The 18,938-nt window shown below is 46.2% G+C and overlaps 1 protein-coding gene across 1 annotated transcript in view; it reads left to right on the forward strand.

The window, feature by feature from the left end:
* The first annotated feature begins 12,230 nt into the window (after positions 1 to 12,230).
* The window catches only part of Slc39a11 (solute carrier family 39 member 11), a 107,507-nt gene continuing 100,799 nt past the window's right edge, over positions 12,231 to 18,938 (forward strand). The window contains exons 1-3 of the mRNA XM_042054857.1: positions 12,231 to 12,343; positions 16,000 to 16,118; positions 18,609 to 18,647. Of these exons, the coding sequence (XP_041910791.1) occupies positions 16,011 to 16,118; positions 18,609 to 18,647 (147 nt within the window). The 5' untranslated portion in view covers positions 12,231 to 12,343; positions 16,000 to 16,010. The remainder of the gene's footprint in view (positions 12,344 to 15,999; positions 16,119 to 18,608; positions 18,648 to 18,938) is intronic.

Below are 18,938 nucleotides of genomic sequence, written 5' to 3' on the forward strand. Positions count from 1 at the left end.
AGCTGGCATTTAGGGAGAACAAGGAAGTCAAGAAAGGACTGTGTTAGGTCAAACATTCAAGGACTGGCCCTTTGAACGGTAGCATTTGAGGTGAGGTCCAAGCGCCAAGAGGGTCCAGCTAGGTGCTTCTGGGAGCTTGGTGCTTCGGGCAGAGTCAGTAATAGGTGCAAAAGTCATGCAACAGGAGAAGGCTCTTGGGGTCAGAGGTGGGCAAGGAAGGGTGAAGAGACTGTGTTGTGGGGAGATAGAGACCCCTGTTGAGGTGGAGGGTGGTGGGCAAATTCTAGCAATTGTGTATATGATTATATATGTAACATGTACTTTAATTTTTAAATATTCTATTATATAACTGTACTGGCTGATGTTGTGTGTCAACTTAATTCATGCTAGAGTCATCAGAGAGGAAGGAGCCCCAGTTGAGGAAATGCCTCCATGAGCTCCACCTGTAAGACATTTTCTTAATTAGTGATCAGTTGGGGAGGGCCCAGCCCCCAGCCCATGGTGTGTGGCACCATTCCTGGGCTGGTGGTCCTGGGTTCCATAAGAAAGCAGGAAGAACAAACCAGTATAAGCAAGTCAGTAAGCATCATTCCTCCATGGCCTCTGCATCAGCTCCTGCCTCTAGATCCTTCCCTGTGTGAGTTCCTGTCCTGACTTCCTTTGATGGATGATCAGGGATGTGGACGTGTAAGACAAATAAAGCCTTTCCTCCCCGAGTTGCTTTTTGGTCATGGTGTTTCATTGCAGCAATAGAAAACCTAAGTAAAACAACTTGGTAACAAGTTGGTACCTAGGACTGGGGTATTGCTGTGATAGGCCATGCTTTTGTTTGGAGTAACATGGACTTCAGGAGTTTGGGCTAGGAAAGCAGAGGAATACTTTAAACACTACTTCATGAGTCATCCTAGTAGGAACATAGGATACAGTGGTGTTAAGAGTTATTTAAACTGTGGTTTCCTGGTTTCAAAGGAGAAGAATATTAATATGTGGCCTAGAAATAGTTCTTGTGATATTTTGGTGAAGAATGTGGTTGCTTTTGGCCCTTGACCAAAGAGTTTGTGGTAGGCTAAAGTGAAGAGATTTGGATTAATTCTGTTGGCAGAGGAAATCTGGAAACAACCTAGCATTGACTCTGTCATGTGGTTACTAGTATTCATGCTTATAAAGATTTATTATGCAAAGGAACAGGCTGAGGAGAAAAAGAACACCAGGAAGTGGAATGAACTAAATCCTGTGTTCAAGGAGATAAACAGATTAAGAAATGGAATAAAGGGTGTGATGACCTCAGGGAAAGTTCACACCCAACTGAGTTTCCAATTTATGGAAAGAAATTAAAAGAAAAGCTTAGAGCAGGATGTGGTGGTGACCGCCTTTAATTCAAGTACTCTAAAGGCAGAGGCTGGCAGATCTCTGAGTTTGTGGTCAGCCTGTTCTACAGAGCAAATTCCAGAACAATCAAGCTTAGGCAGTGAAGGTAACCATCAAAACCAGAAAGCTGGCAAAGATGTAATTGAACGAGGGGCCATGTTCCAACCCCAGTAAGCAGTAGACCTTGGCTGCTTTGTTTACATGGTTCTGGCTTTAGAGTTAAGGAGAGAAGAAATGGGCTATGGAATTTGCCTCTGCACCTAAAGAAACTTGCTGAGCCCAGGTTTGTATCAGGGGTGTCCCTCATTGGAGGCTTGAAGAGGTCATTGTGTGAAGCTGTGAAGATGAAGCCTGGTTTGCCTTGGAGACCCCAAGATGTTGGAGATGCCAAAGTCTGGGATACCTGCTGAGGAGAGCTGCTAACAGGAGTGGAACCAGCCCAAGAGAAAAACAGTGTGTTGCAGTCAACAAAACTGAAAGGAATTTGAAGTTTGCTCAGCTGGTGGTTGGTTTGCTTTGGTCCAATATTTTCTCACTATGCTACCTTCCCTATGTTTTGAAATGGTAACATATATACTGTGCCATTATATATTGGAAGTATCTAGTCTGCTTTTTGATTTTACAGAAGATTATAGTTAAGAGATTGCATGAATCTCAGAAAAGACTTTGAACTTTAGACTTTCAAATAAATCTGAGACTGCTATAGACTATGGGGACTTCTGAAGTTGAACTGAATGCAGTTTTGCATTGTGATATGGCTACAAAGCCTTTGGGGTCTAGGGAATGGGATGTGGTGGTTTGATGGCTCCCAAAGGGAGATGGTACTATTAGGAGGTGTGACCTAGCTAGAGTCGGTATGGTCTTGTGGAATGAAGCATGTCAGTATGGATGCAGGCTTTGAGGTCTCATATATGCTCAGGCCACACCCAGTGAGACAGACCACTTCTTGTTGCCTGCACAAGATATAAAACTCTCCAGGACCATGTCTGCCTACAGGCCCCCATGTCCCACCATGATGATAATGGACTAAACCTCTGAAACTGTAAGCCACCCCATTAAATGTTTTCCTTTATGAAAGTTGCTGTGGTCGTGGTGTCTCTTCACAGCAGTAGAAACTAACCCAAATAAGACAATATTATATAAATAAGTTTTTTTTTTCAAACTCTCTAAGTGAATGGTAAAGACTGTAAACCCTCCAAACCAACAGCACATCAGCTTCCCATTCTATTAACTTCTGTGGTCCCCACCTACAGATATGAGAGCTAGTTTTAGCTGGGCTTATTGCCCACCATAGGCTACCCAGGGTCAGAGTTTCTACCCAGTTCCCATGCTGTGTAGCATGATTAGTAAAAACTCAGAGACAGATATTGAGGTTCAACTCGAAGGTTAGAAAAGTAAAACAGCCAGTCATTGGCTCCTACCTCAGTCTGAAATGGCTATTCTGCCTCCAGAAATCTTTAGAATGAGACTGTGTCTGAGAGCTGTCTCCTCCCATTTTATATTCCTTTCTAGTGCTGGGATTAAAGGCGTGAACCACTACCACCAGGTTTCTATGGCAAACTAGTGTGGCTACTGGGATTAAAGTGTTGATGGAGGAGTGTCTATGTGTTAATTTCATTGGTTAATAAAGAAACTGCCTCGGCCCTTTACTAAAACAGAAAATTAGGTAGGCGGAGTAAACAGAACAGAATTCTAGGAAAGAGAAGGCAGACGCTTCAGGCGGTCACCATAGTGAGTCGCCATGCTTCTCCTCTCCAAGACAGACGCAGGTTAAGATCTCTCCTGGTAAGGGACCACCTCGTGGTGCTACACAGATTACTAAATAAGGGTTAAAGGAAGATGTGAGAAATTAGCCAATAAGAGGCTGAAACTAATGGGCCAGGCAGTGTTTAAAAGAATAGTTTCCATGTAATTATTTCGGGTATAAAGCTAGCCGGGTGATGGGAAGCAGCCCCGCTGCTCCATCTACAAAGTGTGTCATCACTTCTTGATCTGTAAGGCTGACCAGTGGAACTGTTTTACTCTCTGATTTTCAGGCAAACTTTATTTATTAAAATTCTGTAGAAGGAGCGGGGGCGGGGGGGGGTTGGCTGCGTCCCGCCACCCGGCCGCCGGCCGGAAACTGTATTCTTTTAAACACTGCCTGGCCCATTATCTGTAGCCTCTTATTGGTTAATTCTCACATCTTCCTTTAATTTATACTTAGTAATCTGTGTAGCACCACGAGGTGTGGCTTACCAGGAGAGATCTTAACCTGCGTCCATCTCAGAGAGGAGAATCATGGCGACTGCATATGGCGACTGCCTGAAGCGTCTCCCCAACTCTGCTTCCTTTTTCCCACAATTCTGTTCTGTGTCTACTCCGCCTACCTAATTTTCTGTCTCTTAAAGGGCCAAGGCAGTATCTTTATTAATAATGAAAGTAACACATAGACACTCCTCCATCAAAATGCAAATGAAATATCACCAAATTTCCCCCTTTCGTCTAAAAATCTATAACTAATATAAGATAACTATATATAAGTACAATGACTATATACATTATATTCAGGCAATAAATACATCGACGATGTCTAGCCCATTTGCATTTGACAAATTCAGAGGAAATACTCCACATCTACCCTAACTTGGTGAGTCCAAAATCTTGGACTAATTTACTTTCTATCATAACTTGCTTTCTGCATCAGGTAAATCTTTTGCGTTTTGCTTGCCTAATTAGGACAGCATACTGTCAGCAGTTGAGGCAAGGACATTTTCTTGCTCAGTGGCTTACTTTTGTCACAAAGAAAGTAAACGCCACGTGGAGTTTCTTTGATGCCCATTATCTTCCCTGAAGTACATTCATGCTTCCAGGAGCAGACGTGTGTCATTGTTATCTAAAAAAAGAGCCTATGTTATTAAAAACATCTTAAATTTCAAATTCTGTAGATCTCTGAAGTGTTTGAAGATGAACTGCCTATCTAAAATATATCTTTATTTGACCTTGAAATGATTTGATCTTTCTATAACTGTTCTGCAGGATTGTGCGGTATACCTGTAACATGCTTTATATTATAATAAGCAAAAAACTGTTTCATTTTCTTAGAGGTATATGTTGGGGCACTGTCTATTTTTATTTGTGCAGGTATACCCATGATGTCCATGACTTCTAGTAAATGTGTGATTACTGAATGAGCCTTTTCCAAACTCTAAGCAGTTGCCCATTAAAAACCTGAATAGGTATCATTGGTGTGGTGCACATATTTTAATTTTCCAATTCTACAAAATGGAACACATTCATCTGCCAGATTTTATTCCTTCGAGTACCCTGCAGGTAGTGGTATTTGGTTTTATAAAGAGCAAGTAGGAAATCTTATAATTTCCTTGGTTTGTTGCCATGTGGTAGAAAAGTCCTTTTTAAAACATTTTCTATTGACATGATTTTTAAAATGACATTCTGAGGCCTTTAACACACTTCCAATCAATAATTGATTGATTTCTGCATTAACTTGTCCTAGAGGATATAGCAGACCCATATGGGATTGGATGTATGTTATGTATATGGAATGATGCCTATTCCTAATTATATTTTGTACCTGAATAAATAATATAGTCAATTCTGCATCATTTGGTATAAATTTAATGGTTTCAATATGCAAAACAACTCTTTCTGCATATTATGAATCAGTAACTATGTTGGGAAGTTTTTTAAAATCCCTTAGTACCATGAGACTAATATATAATTCGAATTTTTGGATGGAATCACAAGGGTTTAGTTCTACTTTACTTAAATTTTCTAATTTGTAACCTGCCCTTCCTGATTTTCACTCTATACTGATTTGTATCAGTATAGAATATAGGAGCTCCAGTTATTGGTGTATCCTGTACAATGTGAGGAAAGATTCTCTTGCTTTCAGGATAATTGTTTTAATCTCTCACAAAAAATTACTACAAGCTCTTTGTCAGGGTTCACTTTCTGTCCATACTTTGTTAATTTCATCATTGGTGAATGGTGCTACAATTTCTACTGGGTCTACTCCTACTAGTTGACGAAGCCTCAATTTTCCTTTTAGAATTAACTCAGAGACCTTTTCCATAAGTTTTAAATTTTTTACTCAGTTTATGTGGTAAAAAGATCCATTCTAAGATAATGTCTTCCCTCTGCATTAAAATTCACTACAATATCACTACAAATCACTACAATTCTGTATCATTCAGTAGTATATTTTGATCATATTCTTTTCCTTCCCCCCCGAGTCTTCCACGATCCTCTCCATCTCCCTACCTACTCACCTCTATGCTCTCTTTTCAAAAACAAAAAGTCAAAACAAGCAAGCAAAAATACCACCAAGACAATAAGTACCAAAACAAAACAAAAACTTCACACACACACACACACACACACACACACAAAGACATGGATCCATTTTGTGTTGACCAACTTCTTCTGGGCATGGGGTTCCATCCTGGAGTATAGTTGATATATCCAGGGACACTCTGTCAGAGAAAATGGATTCCTTTTCCTAGTAGATATCATTGCAGGTAGCTGCTTGATGGGGAGTCAGACTTTGTGTCCATGTTCCCTTCTCTACTGGGCACTTTACACTTATGCAAATGTGCAAGGGGCTTATGCAAGGTTTTCTGTTACCCGATATTAAGTCTCTCTGCAGAAGCAATAAATCAGATCAGGCCAAATTAATAAGACCAGGCTTAATCTGAACAAAGCAATTCTCAAGTGGTCTCCAGGGGAAGGAGAAACCACTTGGCAGGTCTAGAGTGTCTTAAATAGGAGTGGTCTTGAGAATCTCATGGGGAGGAGTTGCCCCTTGGTGGGCTTTCTGAGGGGCACGGTTTGGAGAGGGAGAAGGGGGAACTGAGGCAGAGCTTTCACCCAAACAGCTTAGGCTATCCATGTATTTTTGGAAGGTGTGTGCTTGTTGGTGTGTAGGTGGAGCCTGTTGTTTGTTTCCCGGCTTCTCAGACCCGAAATAACCACACAGAATCTATTTTAATTACGATACTGTTTTGCCAGTATCTTAAGCGTATTTCTAGCTAGCTCTTACATCTTTAATTAACCCATTTCTATTATTCTGTGTATGGCTACAAGGCTGTGGCTTACCTGGTAAAGTTCTAGCGTCTGTCTCCTCCGGTAGCTACATGGTGTCTCTCTGACTCTGCCTACTTTTTCTCTATATCTCTTCCAGCCTGACTATATTCTGCCCTGCTATAGGCTGAAGCTGCTTCTTTTATTAACCAATGGTAGCTATTTATAGCATACAGAGGGGATTCCCACACATTTGTGCGTGGGGTTTTCTGTGAAGATGGAAGCATTCTTTCAGATTGGCTCTTTTGGCTTAGGACACCCTTGTGGATTAAGGTGTTGAGATGTTCTCTACTCAGTTGGTCCAGGACTAGTCTTGAGAGCACCAGATGTCCAGCACAGGCATGGCCCTATCCACTGAGTCATCTGGGTCTGGTATCCCATACTGCCCTGGTGACTTGGGCAGGTCCCTCCAGAGCTTCCCAGAGACTTGGTTCCTTGTCTGTAAGGTAGGGATGGCGGTATCCAGCTCTCAACACCACCGTTGTTAGGAAGTTGATTCTTTATTTTGTTATGGTGTTTGTTTTCTGAGGCAGGATCTCACGGTGGATTCCAGGCAGGTCTTAGCATCTTCTGGCTTCAGCTTGTGGAAGCTGCAATTACACTAGTGTGAGTGTCACACCAGAGCTGCCGTGACAGGATGTCAAGTTCCCTCCCCTCTGTATCAGCATGAGTTACTTTGACCATTGCTGTGACCAAAATACCAGAAGAGACACAACTTCAGTAGGGAAGTGTTACTGGGGAAGCTGGGACTTTCTTTTGAGGTTTTAGTTTTGTTAATAAAGGGTTTAGAAGCAGACTGAAAGGGTGATTTTTATTAGAGCTTAAGAGAGAAACAATAGAGCAGGGAAACTGTAAATCTTAGACTAGGAAGGTGGAGAAGGAGAGAGCCAGGCTCTTCTCTTGGAGGCTGACAGGCAGAAATGGCTGGGCAGGGGGTGTGAAGCATCAGAAAATGAGTGAGAACCTCCAGAGTGTCAGGGAACGCATGCTCAGGCTTTGGTCCATATCTGAAAGGAAAAGAGGTGGAAAAGAAGAAGAAGGAAAAGTTTATTTTGTCAAGAGTTAGGAGCCACATGTCAGAGGCTCTGTAACCTTGTCTTATAGAAACTTGGCAGTGGTGTGTGTGTGTGTGTGTGTGTGTATGTGTGTGTGTGAATGACAGAGGGATAGGGGAGGGAACTTGACTAAAGAAGGGGCTTCTGGGAAGGAAATGGGCATAATTAATCCTCCCCTCTCCTAGTCAATGTCTTTAGGTGACTCAGATTTCTTGGTGATGGTTGTGGTGTATGTATGGGGTGTGGACTCTTGGCTGGGTGACTAATAGGCCCAGTTGGATTAACTCTTAACAGGAGGAGAACGTACACCATAATGTTTTGGAACTTTACCCAAAGGCAGGTTTATAATGCTTAGATTCTGTTCTTTTGGCTGGGAGAAAGTAGCTTGGCCTTACTGAGCTCTAGTCGGGAGCTGAGGGCAGGCCTGCTTTTCATCCCGCCCGGCTCCTGCATGACTAGCTTATGCCCCGAAATAATTATATGGAAACTGTATTCATTTAAACACTGCCTGGCCCATTAGTTTCAGCCTCTTACTCACATCTTGATTAACCCATATCTAATAATTTGTGTAGCACCACGAAGTGGTGCCTTACCGGGAAGATTCTAGCGTATGTCCATCTTGGGCCGGAGCTTCATCGCGTCTGGCTCAGAGAGGAGAGGCATGGCAGTCTGTCTTACTCAGGAGAGGCATGGCATCTGACTGAGCCATCTACTTTACTTCCTTCTTCCTGTTCTGTCTACTCCACCCACCTAAGGGCTGGCCCATTAAATGGGCCAAAGCAGTTTCTTTATTAATGAATGAAATCAACACAAACAGAAGACTCTCCCACATCACTGAGCCTCCACTTTTTCTTGTGGTAATTTAAATTTTAAAGAGTAGCAAAATACACAGGATAATTTTTGATTGCTGATTATGTGTGTGGGCCCAGCACACTGTGGATAGTATCATACCTATGCAGGTGGTCCTGGGCTGCGAAGAAAGGTGGCTGAGCAAACCGGGTGAGCAAGCCTAGGTGTACCATTTCTCTGTGGACTCCGCATCAGTTCCTGCCTTGACTTCCCTCGACTATGGACTGGAACCTGGAACACCCCCCAACCCTGCCCCAAGTTGTTCCTGGTCAGTAAGAGAAAGCAAACCAGGACCATTTTTTAGAGACCATGTGAAGTTCCACGGTCCCTGGGAGGATGAACACCTCCTCTCCAATCAGGATTTGATGTGGGAGGGCCTTCTGTTTGAGTTGATTTCATTGGTTGATAAAGAAACTGCCTGGCCCATTTGATTGGCCAGACCTTAGGTGGGCGGAGTAGACAGAACAGAATGCTGGGAAGGGAAGTTAATAAATCGCCATGCCTCTGCTCTCTGGGTCAGACGCGATGAAGCTTCAGCCCAAGATGGACTTATGCTAGAATCTTCCCGGTAAGGAACCACTTTGTGGTGCTACACAGATTATTAGATATGGGTTAATCAAGATGTGAGTAAGAGGCTGAAACTAATGGGCCAGGCAGTTTTTAAATGAAAACAATTTGTTTGTTGTTATTTCGGGGCATAAGCTAGCTGGTGGCCGGGATCTGGGCAGGACGAAAAGCAGGCCTGCACACAGCTCATCACTACAGGGATTAGAACAGGAGATTGTGTTTAACTGGAGCATTGATGGATTCAGGGAATTAAAGTGGGGAATGAGGAGACAGGCTGGCCATGAGTAGAGATGGCTAAAGGGGCAATCCAGGACGAGGGCTGGAGAAGTCCTCATGTTACCCTGGAGGGTAACCAGGTGCCTAGGACAGGCAAGGCAGGGTGGGTCCCAAGGGGTATGTCTGTGACCCCAGAAGAAAGTCAGGAGACTGTGTGCTCGAAATAGTAGAAAGAAGGGAGAAGGGGCCAGGCAGGAGAGATGCTCTGTAGGTTGATTTAAAAAGTTGGCTAATTTTCCTTTCTGAAAATTTCCACTGTATATAAAAGTAGGAAAATGCAGTGAACCTGAGTGGGGCTGTTCTCTAGCTTCAACAGGATGTATCTGTGGCTGAGCTCAGTTCTGTTCAATCTCAATTCTATTCACTTCAGCTTTCCATAGAATTTTGTGTGAATCTAAGGCATTGTGCTATGTAATGACTAGCTCAGTGGGGGAATTCTGTAACCTTTTTTTGGGGTGGTGGTGGAATTGATGGCCTTGTTTTGTGTTTTTTTATTATAACAAGTTGTTTTGGGGCTCGATGTTTGTTTACTTTTTTTTAAAAAAGTTTTTAGACCGGTTGGCTTTTAACCATATACCTACTCTTCAGCATCCCAAGTCCTGGGATCACAGACGTGTGGCACCTTGCCTTGCTGACTGTCCCTGGCCTGGTGAGTGTGTTGAAGGCATAAGACCAACCCTCCAGGTCATCTCTGACACAATGCCCTATGGGTTGACTATGAGCAGTTGATTCTTGCTATACTGATGTAGAGGAAACTCAAAGTGATAGAATTGGTATTATAAAGGACTTACTAATAGATCTTCTTAGGAGACAGTAAGTCACATAGTGGAATTTAACTAAGGAGCACGGCCTCTAAAACACCCCAAAGATGCTGGGCAGTGGTGGTGCATGTCTTTAATCCCAGCACTTGGGAGACAGAGGCAGGAGCATCTCTGTGAGTTAGAGGCCAGCCTCGTCTACAAGAGCTAATTCAGGACATGCTCCAAAACTACTGAGAAACCCTGTCTCGAAAAAAACCAAAAAAACAACCCCCCAAGAAAACAACAAAACAAAAACAAAAAAACCCTAAAAAAACCCCAAAGATAGTGTAACAGGCCTGTAACATGAATTCTAATTTGTCTTAATAATAAAAACCCACAGAAGCAGAACAGCAGAACAGCCAGCTACTAGTACTTACCTCTACCTCACCTCAGACCAAAATGGTTATTCTGTCTCTATAAATCCTCAGACTGCATCTCTGACTGAATTCTCAGACTGCACTGAGCTCCTGTCTCCTCCTGTCTTATATTTCTCTCTCTGCCCAGCCATATCACTCCTGTCTCCACCTCCCTAGTGCTGGGATTTAAGGCATGGGATCCCAAGTGCTGGGATCACCTTTATATGAGCTCTGTTTCTCTTTTAGACAGGTTTTACTCTCTCACGTAGCCCAGGGTGGCCTTGAACTCACAGAGATCCATCTGCTTCAGTCTCCCGAGACCTGGGATTAAAGGTGTGTGCCACCACTGCCTGGCCTCTATGGCTAACGAGTGGCTTAGCTCTGCACTCTGATCTTCAGGCAAGCTTTATTTGTTAGATCACAAACAAAATCTCACTCCACACAGGCCTGTCAGAAGTGAGTGAAACAAACCCAGGATGTGAGGGTGTGAATGCGTTCTCCCCACGTCGTTAGACTCTGATTCCCATGACGAAGGAGATAGCTCTGTCTCACAACCAGCCACTAGGTTTTTCCCAAACCAAAGAGATATCTCTAAGGGGCAGCTGGAGGTAGGGGCGGATACAGTGTAGGGTCGTTACTGCCGTTAAATCCAGGTCTGCCATTAAATCCTTTGGGCTCTCATCAGGAAAGCTATAATTCTGCCAGGTGGACAAAATCACCCCAGGCAACAACCATTCGAAAAAAGAGCAACTCCGATGTACTTAAAACGTAATTCTGGCAATATGTAATATCTTTGCTGTGTAAATCTCCTAGCTGCCTAAGTGGCCAGAATTGTAGTCTCCTGTCTCTGTTTTCATTGTTCCAAGGGTCACCTGGGTCCAGGACCCGAAGGAGATTTAAGGATGACAGCGGATGCAGAACGCACAAGTCCAGGGTGTATATAACAGTATATACACCAAGTAACAGAATCTGCTGGGGCGTGATGGGCATTAGCGGAGAGCCAGGAGGCGCTATACAAGAGTTCTTCCTTTATCTCTAAGTGTGTGGACTGGTTTTCAGCAGGAAGGTAAATTATTTTATAACAGGGAAAAGGAAGCCTACCCCTGTGTGTGTATTCTTTGATCTATGACCACTCCAATGGCAGGCTGTTTTTCTGCCCTGATTCCTCTCTGCTAGGTTGCCAAATACAGTAACTTTACATTTCAGAACAAACAAAACAAAACACGACATTAGTGTAAGTATGTCCCCTACACCGCCGGGGACATGCTTAAACTAAGAAATCATTTGTTTTCTTAGTATATTTTCCTGACATTCAAATTGAATCAGGACTCTGGCCTTCATTTTGTGGCAGCTAAATCTAGTCATGATGTCTTCACAGAAGCCCTGCAGTGCAAAGCCCCTGACATGGCACCGTGTTTCTTAGAGTATGGTCCTCAGCCCGTCCTCAACATTGGCAAGGCTGGGTTCAAAGTGAAAGACGGCAGGCATTTAGAATGCAGAGCCCACGTCCTTCTAATGGAAGCTGTTGACCTTGAGGATAAAGCCACTGACCTTTGGAATGTAGCCGGCACTCCAGCACAAGGGCCCTGTTGCTTTGTTAGGGCTTAGGACCCGTGACAAAAGATGTAGACTACATTAAGTCCGTCAGAACCGGTACAAAGTGTCCCTTAGGTAGGGTGTCTGTAGCCTCCCCTAGGCTTCCAGGGCCGTGTGCATGTGTTCTGCATTGACTTTGGCCCTGGGCTTTGCATTTGAGGCTTTGGGGGCTCTGTTTTTTGCCCGCCCGCACCTGTTTCCGTGCTCATTGAAGTCTGTGAACCAGAGACTTTTTTCTCCAGGCAGGATTCGCCGGTTGCGGGGGGGCGGGGCCTGGAGGTGGAGGCCACGTGTGCTGGAACTAAGCAGGAAGTGACAGCGGGAGTGGAGCCCGGCGAGCCTGTGGCGTTCGGGGGCTGATGGAAGTGGAGAGGGGGCTGGAGAGGGCACCCTAGTGAGTCGCCTTTTCTCTCCTTCAGGCCCGGGGTCCCTGGCAGTCACAAGAGTGTGTAGCGGCCTGGAGATGGCAAAGGGTTGCCCTGGGGAAGGCAGGTCTTGGAGGAGCAGCAGGGGACTGTGGCAGGTGGCAGAGGAGGGAGGGTGTTCTGGACCCCTCTGCTCCACCCTAGGATGAGCTGGAGACAGCGATCTGCGACCTCTCTGTGCACAGCCAAGGGCCTCTTCATTCATTGTTTCATGGTGGTGTGTAGGTGGGGGGGGGGTACGAGGGATCGCTGGGAGCCAAGGGCAGCAGTTCAGAGGTCCTGTCCCTCCCACTCCGCGCTGCAGCTCGTCTGGGGAGGCCTGAGAGTGGCGGGGTGCTGGCTGATAAAGAACTTTTTCACATTCATCCAGGCAGCTCAGCGCCTGTCTCCAGGGCATCTCTGGTGGAGCCTGGCCTGCGTGTTCTGTGTAAGCTCCCTGGAGTCAGACTGTGCCTGACTGTAACTAAACCAGCATCTCGAAAAGGGGGAGGCAGCGGATTTAAAAGAGGAGGGGAAACAGAACAGAACAGGCCTGAAGGAAATGTACCAGCTTTACAGGAGGTGGCTGCTCTGTGCAGTGAAAATGCACAGCTGGGTGATGACTTTTTTGAAGTTAGGATGGGCGGAGGATGGTCCTCTCTCCTGGTCACTGGTCCACTTTATGAAGCTAATATCCGGCCCTTGAGGGAAGTCCGAAGCAGACTGCCTGGCGATATGGCAGTGTTGTGGCTGGCATGTCCTGTTCCTAAGAGCATATTGGGACAGCTGGTGCCAGTCTCCTATAGGGTAGGCCTCACTAAACCATTAGTTGTGTAGAAACTGGTCTGGATTTATGTACTTAGCCGTGTGCAAGAATTCCCCATGGAGGATCCAGCAAGTGTGGTGTCACTAGTGACTCTGCACTTTAAGTAGATGGAACTCCTTTGGTAGAGTGCTTGCCTGCCCCGTACAAAGCTCTGAGTTTGAGCCCTGGCAGTGCATAAACCAGGCATACTAGCACACATCTGTAACCCCAGCATTTGGGAGGTAGAAGCTGGAGGATTGGGAGTTCAAAGTCATCCTCTGCTACATAGTAAGTTCCAGGCTACATTAAAAACAAAACGGAACTAAGTAGTTTCCTGCCCAGGGGACCAGAACTAGTGGCCCTCTACCACCTTTGAGTAGCCAGAGTTTTCAGTGAATGGAAGAAAGCTCTCCAAGGGGTGCTGGTCTCGCCTGTCATTAATGCTGTTGCTGGTGGATGGATGGACCGGGTGTGGCTTCAGTCTTCTACATTCTGCTTAGGAGAGGATTGTCTTATCCCACCAGCCTCCATGATCACCCACAACTCCCTTCTGTTTGATTTTTGCTGGGGTAAATGAGGATTTTTTTTTTAACCAGTAGCTATCAAAAGACACAGGTACTGGGGGGGGGGGTGTGTGTTTTATGCCATGATTTGTCTTGGATAGCAAGGATTGAGGGGATGTTAGCTTGGTGTCTGTTTTTGTAAATGATTAACATTTTACTCACCTTAACTAGGAATGATCATTGTGTTAGTGGTTCAGGAGGGTCTCAGTTTAGAAGCAGTTGCAAGTCCCTTTCATTTTTCTGTTTTATTTTTGGACATAGGATCTCACCATGGAACCCTGGTTGGCCTGAAACCCGCTATGTAGACCAGGCTGGCCTCAAACTTGCAGAGATCAGCTTGCATTGGCCTCTGCATGCTGGGACTAAAGACATGTGTCACCATGGCTTGACTTGGGGATGGATAATTGTTTGCTTGCAGTTATTTCTTTTTAGTTGTTAATTTGTGCAGGCCACTGTCTTGAGTGCCTACCTCAGGGGTGTTCAAGCTGCACCCCAGTATAGAGACAAGTACAGCCAAGTACAAAATAGTAAACTCACTTGAACGTGGTGAGATTTGGGAGAGGGTGCATTTTCAATCCGCCTTATTTGTTTATGTAGTGTTTGTCTGTGGGACTTGTGCCTCCCATGGTGCAAATGTCGAGGTCAGAGGGCAGCATGTTGGTGCTTTCCCACGTGTGAGTATTGGGAATTAGACTCAGGTTGTCAGGCTTGGTGGAGCTTTTGTTGTTATTTGATTGTGCAGTTCTCATAACAGCAGTGTCCTGTTGAAATGGTAAAAGGTTGCATATATTTGGAATCTGAACCCACTTGGTGGTTTTACCTTAGACCTAGCACAGGGGCCCAGCTGGGCTCCTCTGAGCCCACACCCTTTCCTGAGTGTGGATTGGGTACAGGGCCCTGTCCACAAGCTGCCTTAGTTTCCTCTAAGGTCAACAGTGGGAACTTCTTCAGCCCTTGTATGCAGGCACAGAATTCCTGGCTGCTCAGCACTGAGGGAGCCAAGCCAGGTGGGGTCAGGTCCAGTCCTGTGGGTGTTGGAGAGAGAAAGGGGAGCTGAATGAGGCCTTTCAGTTGAGGTCCCACACCTAGTGTGTGCCAGGGCACACAGCTGCTTCTCAAGTGGACTTCCCTGCTTTGGAACTTTCCACAGGAGAAGCCTGACTCTATCACTTCAGAGCTAGGAGAGGGTGGGCTGGCTATGGCCTCAGTGTTGAGCATGGTTAAGTCTGAGGAGGTTCTCTGGACCCATGCAAGAGAGGCCCTTTCTTTTCTTGGTGGGTCATTCTGCCGCATCATCTTCAAGAGTGCTGAGCTTCAGGGCAAGCGCCGCTCATAGTTTTATTTCTTTGTGCTCTCTGGTTCTCCTGTCCGGGTAAGCTAGCTCCTTCTCATTCAGCAAGTGGTTCCCAGGGGGTGCCCAGCCCCTTTTCACAAGACCGTGGCAAAGCGTCGTCTCCATCCTCAAGCAGTTTAGGATAGAAGAGATGAAGGAGGCAGACCCCTATAGAGAGCAGCAAGGACATGTGTTTGGACATGTTGGGGGATTGTGGAAGGTTTCTTATCACAGAGCTGGCATCGGGTGGGCCTCAGAGGAGGCTCTTGGGTTCAGAGGGCAGGAGCCATGGAGGGAAGGCATCCCTGAAGGGGCTTGTGAGAGCAAAAACATGGAGGTACGGCTGTCTGGGTCTGTAAAAATGCTTTAAGGACCTGAGTTGAATGGGAGTGTGGCACCTATAATGGGCGTTGTTGGACTTTGGCTCGGAGACTCCATGGAGGAGTAAAGGGCTGTCAGTGGAATTTCTCCTTCGTTTAGCCAGGTTCCTGGCTTGGGGAGCCGGGAAGGAGTGAGTAGGAATCAGACGGAAGCACTTTAGAAGGGAATTTGAGCTAGAGGCTCACATTGGCAGGGACTGGGAAGAAATGGCGGGCAAGGGCAGGTGCATGGAATGAGTGGGGAAGGTTGTGGTGGGATCTCCATGGCCCCTTCCCTCCACCTTGTGCAGCTCAGACTCTTCATGCTTCTCTCTTGAGCAACTTCCCAGTACTGCAGCCTCTTGGGAGGGCTTCCTGGCCTCTTTCTCCCTGTGTTCTCAGGTTGCTTTTTTAAAGTTACTTGACTTTTACTATCTCTGGAGCCCGGATGCAAGGATACTGCACTGGGGCGACTGGAAGGTGCACACTACCTACTCTGATGGAAAGCCCCGTAGGCAGGGCTTTGGAGCATGCATATGTCACTTTCAGGGCCCTTCAGCATTTGACTCTCTTGTTCTGTACACAGCTGTATCCAGCATGCTGCAAGGCTACAGCTCCGTGTTCCAGGCCTTGCTGGGGACCTTCTTTACCTGGGCAATGACCGCTGCCGGAGCAGCTCTTGTGTTCGTATTCTCCAGTGGGCAGGTGAGTTGCTTCCTTTCTGGAGGTTCACAGGGACCCTTCGTGAGCTCCGAAATGGTCCCTCTTCCGCACAGCGATTGGCAGCGGCCACACGGGCAGTTGGTGAGGTGGCAATGTTCTCTTACCTCCTTGTTTTCTCTCCATCCCCTTACTAGGTCAGGAGATAGGCACCTGTTGGTGGCACACAAGCCACACATTGTTTTGCCCTCACCTGCCTCTGGCACCCCGGCTCAAAAGGGCGTGGCATGGAGTGACTTGCTATTTCGCCTCCATTAACTTGCTGCCTCATTTTGAGCTTCCATCTAATTTCCTGCATGCCTGGAGCAGGGTGTACTGTGCAGGATCTGAGCTGATTAGGTTTCAGATGGAACTGCCCTCCCTGTGGCCTTGAGTTAGTTAGACAATTGGTTAGTTAGACCTTGGGGGGAGGAAGAGATCTGCTTCTCTTCTACCCCCACCCAGGGCATTTTGTTCCTCCCCCTTGGCTAAATATTGACAGGCTCACCTCTTTAACCCCTGCAGACTTCTATCTGCCTACCTCTATCCCTGACCCCCACCCCGAATGAATACAGGTAGTCCCACTTCCTCATTTTCTCTTCCGATATCATATAAGCCCACCCTTACCTCAAATGCATCCTCTCTCTTAGATGAGTACAGATAAACTCCTCGCCCATGTGCATACTGTGTCTGTCCAGCCCTTGCCCCGTATATCCTCCACACATCCTACGGATAGCCCCCAGTACCTCCATTCATTCCCATGTCATACATTCTGGCCCCACATTCTCACGAGATCTCCTATATCTTCCTGTCCTTCTTCCTCTACACTCCACATCCTTACATCCTCCTCTGCCCTCTACATACACCCTCCCACACTCTATACCACAGCATAGCCCATACCCACCTCCTGTGCCTGAAATCCCACTCTCCTCCAACCCTGCCATCTGCAGCCCCGGTCACTCATGGCTGTCTTGAAGAATATAATCCTTGCTTTGCTCGGGGCACTTGGAGATGCTGTAAGGGTGGCCCATGAGAGAGCCCTGGATCTAGAAAGGAAAACTCTAGAAAAGTCAGTGTCTCAGGCCCCATGTGTTATAGACCAGTTTGGCAGGTACTGGCTTCAGCAATAAGGTACCGCCTCCCACACTGCTGCCTCCACCTTAACTGGGGAGGCTGGTTGGCCCAAATCTATCATGTGGAGACTTGGATCTCAAATTACACAACCAGGAACTATGAGGAACCCAAGATCTCAGTGTGTAAGACACCTAGTTAGGTCAAATTCACAGACAGAAAATGGCCCTTGCCAGAAGCTGAGAGGAATAGCAGGAGGAAGAGGGAGGTTGCTGAGTGGGCACAGAGAAGCCTTGTGTGCAAGGACCACTGTCTCACTTAGCATGGTGTCCATGAGGTTCATCCGCACTGTCCCAGTATGGGGGCATCTTCCCTTTTTAATGCTGAAGAACATTACATCGTATGTGCAGACCACAAGAGATTGTCTACTGTACGTGATGGACGCAGAGTAAATTGGAACAGATGTGTACATTTTATACCTATGCGGTTTATTATTTTATAAAGGCCCATGAATCTGGGCCGAGATCAAGTGACAGCTCCTCATATTTTCTTCAGGCTCCTTCCCAGTTACTACCCTGACCTGGACTTCCATTCCGTGTATGACACCCTGACTGTGCTCCGTGTCTCCCACAATGTAGACTTTCCTGTCTGGGTGGTGTTGTGAGGTGCTAGCCTCACGTAGCATTTACTGTTTGGTGTCTGGCCGAGTTCACCCTGTTCAGTTCCCAGTCTACTCACTGTTTCTGTATGTTGTGTACATGTGTCTATGCCTATCTATACACACATGCATGCACACGGTGTGTTCTTTGTTTATGTAACGTGTATGCATGATTTCTTCACCCTGTGGTAATTGGTTGTCCTCCTCGCTGTATCTGTCTTTCTGTGGGTGGGACTTGGTGTAATTTCTGGTTTGGGGATCTTATGAACAGTGCACCTTGTTCATGGGTTTGGTGATTTCCAGCATGCATTTCTGTCATTTCTCAATAGTGGCATGTGTATTGTAGTCGACTGCCGTTAGTCCCACCACATGGCTTTCTGTGTGACATGGTTGTGCCAGTTTATGTCCCCGCCTGTGTGACCATTTTGGTAGCATCTATGTTCCTTACCAGCCCTTGGTCATTTCCACATTTTAGATCAACTGCATACTAAAGGCATAGGGGTGCTGGTTAAGAGAGAATGAGTGGCCCGTGCACCCCAAGACCTCCTCCCCCTGCCTAGGGTACTTCTGATTGACTCTGGAATGGATGGATGTTTAGCTGATTCCTGTCTCCCCCTGGCTCTTGGCCCATTCTGTAAGCCTGGGAGGTCAGTAGGAGTAGGCCAGTGACACTTTTGGGTTGTGTGGCACTGTCCCATGTGAGGCCACAGCATCATGTCCATCATCGTGTCCTTGGAAACTGAAACATCTCACTTTTTCATTTTCAGAGGCGGATCTTAGACGGAAGTCTGGGCTTTGCTGCAGGGGTGAGTCGCTTCTAGTGGGTGAAGTGCGTTGATCCCAACCTTTGCCTCCCCGGGGCTGCCAGCCCCTCACATAGTCCAGATGTGCTTCCTATGAGAGCCGACACCTCCTCCTGTCGCCGACTGTGCTCATTCCCCAGCTTATTCGGTACTCTCTACTCTTTAGATGGAGAAGAGACTTAAAAAATAAGATAACATCCGGGGAGGGCCTAGCCTGATAAATAGCATGAAGTAAACATCTCCTTTCTCTCTTCTTGAAGGACTTTTTAAAGGATTTATTTTTATTTTGAACCA

This window comes from Arvicola amphibius, chromosome 4, assembly GCF_903992535.2.
Source record: "Arvicola amphibius chromosome 4, mArvAmp1.2, whole genome shotgun sequence".
In the NCBI taxonomy this organism is placed as follows: Eukaryota; Metazoa; Chordata; class Mammalia; order Rodentia; family Cricetidae; genus Arvicola; species Arvicola amphibius.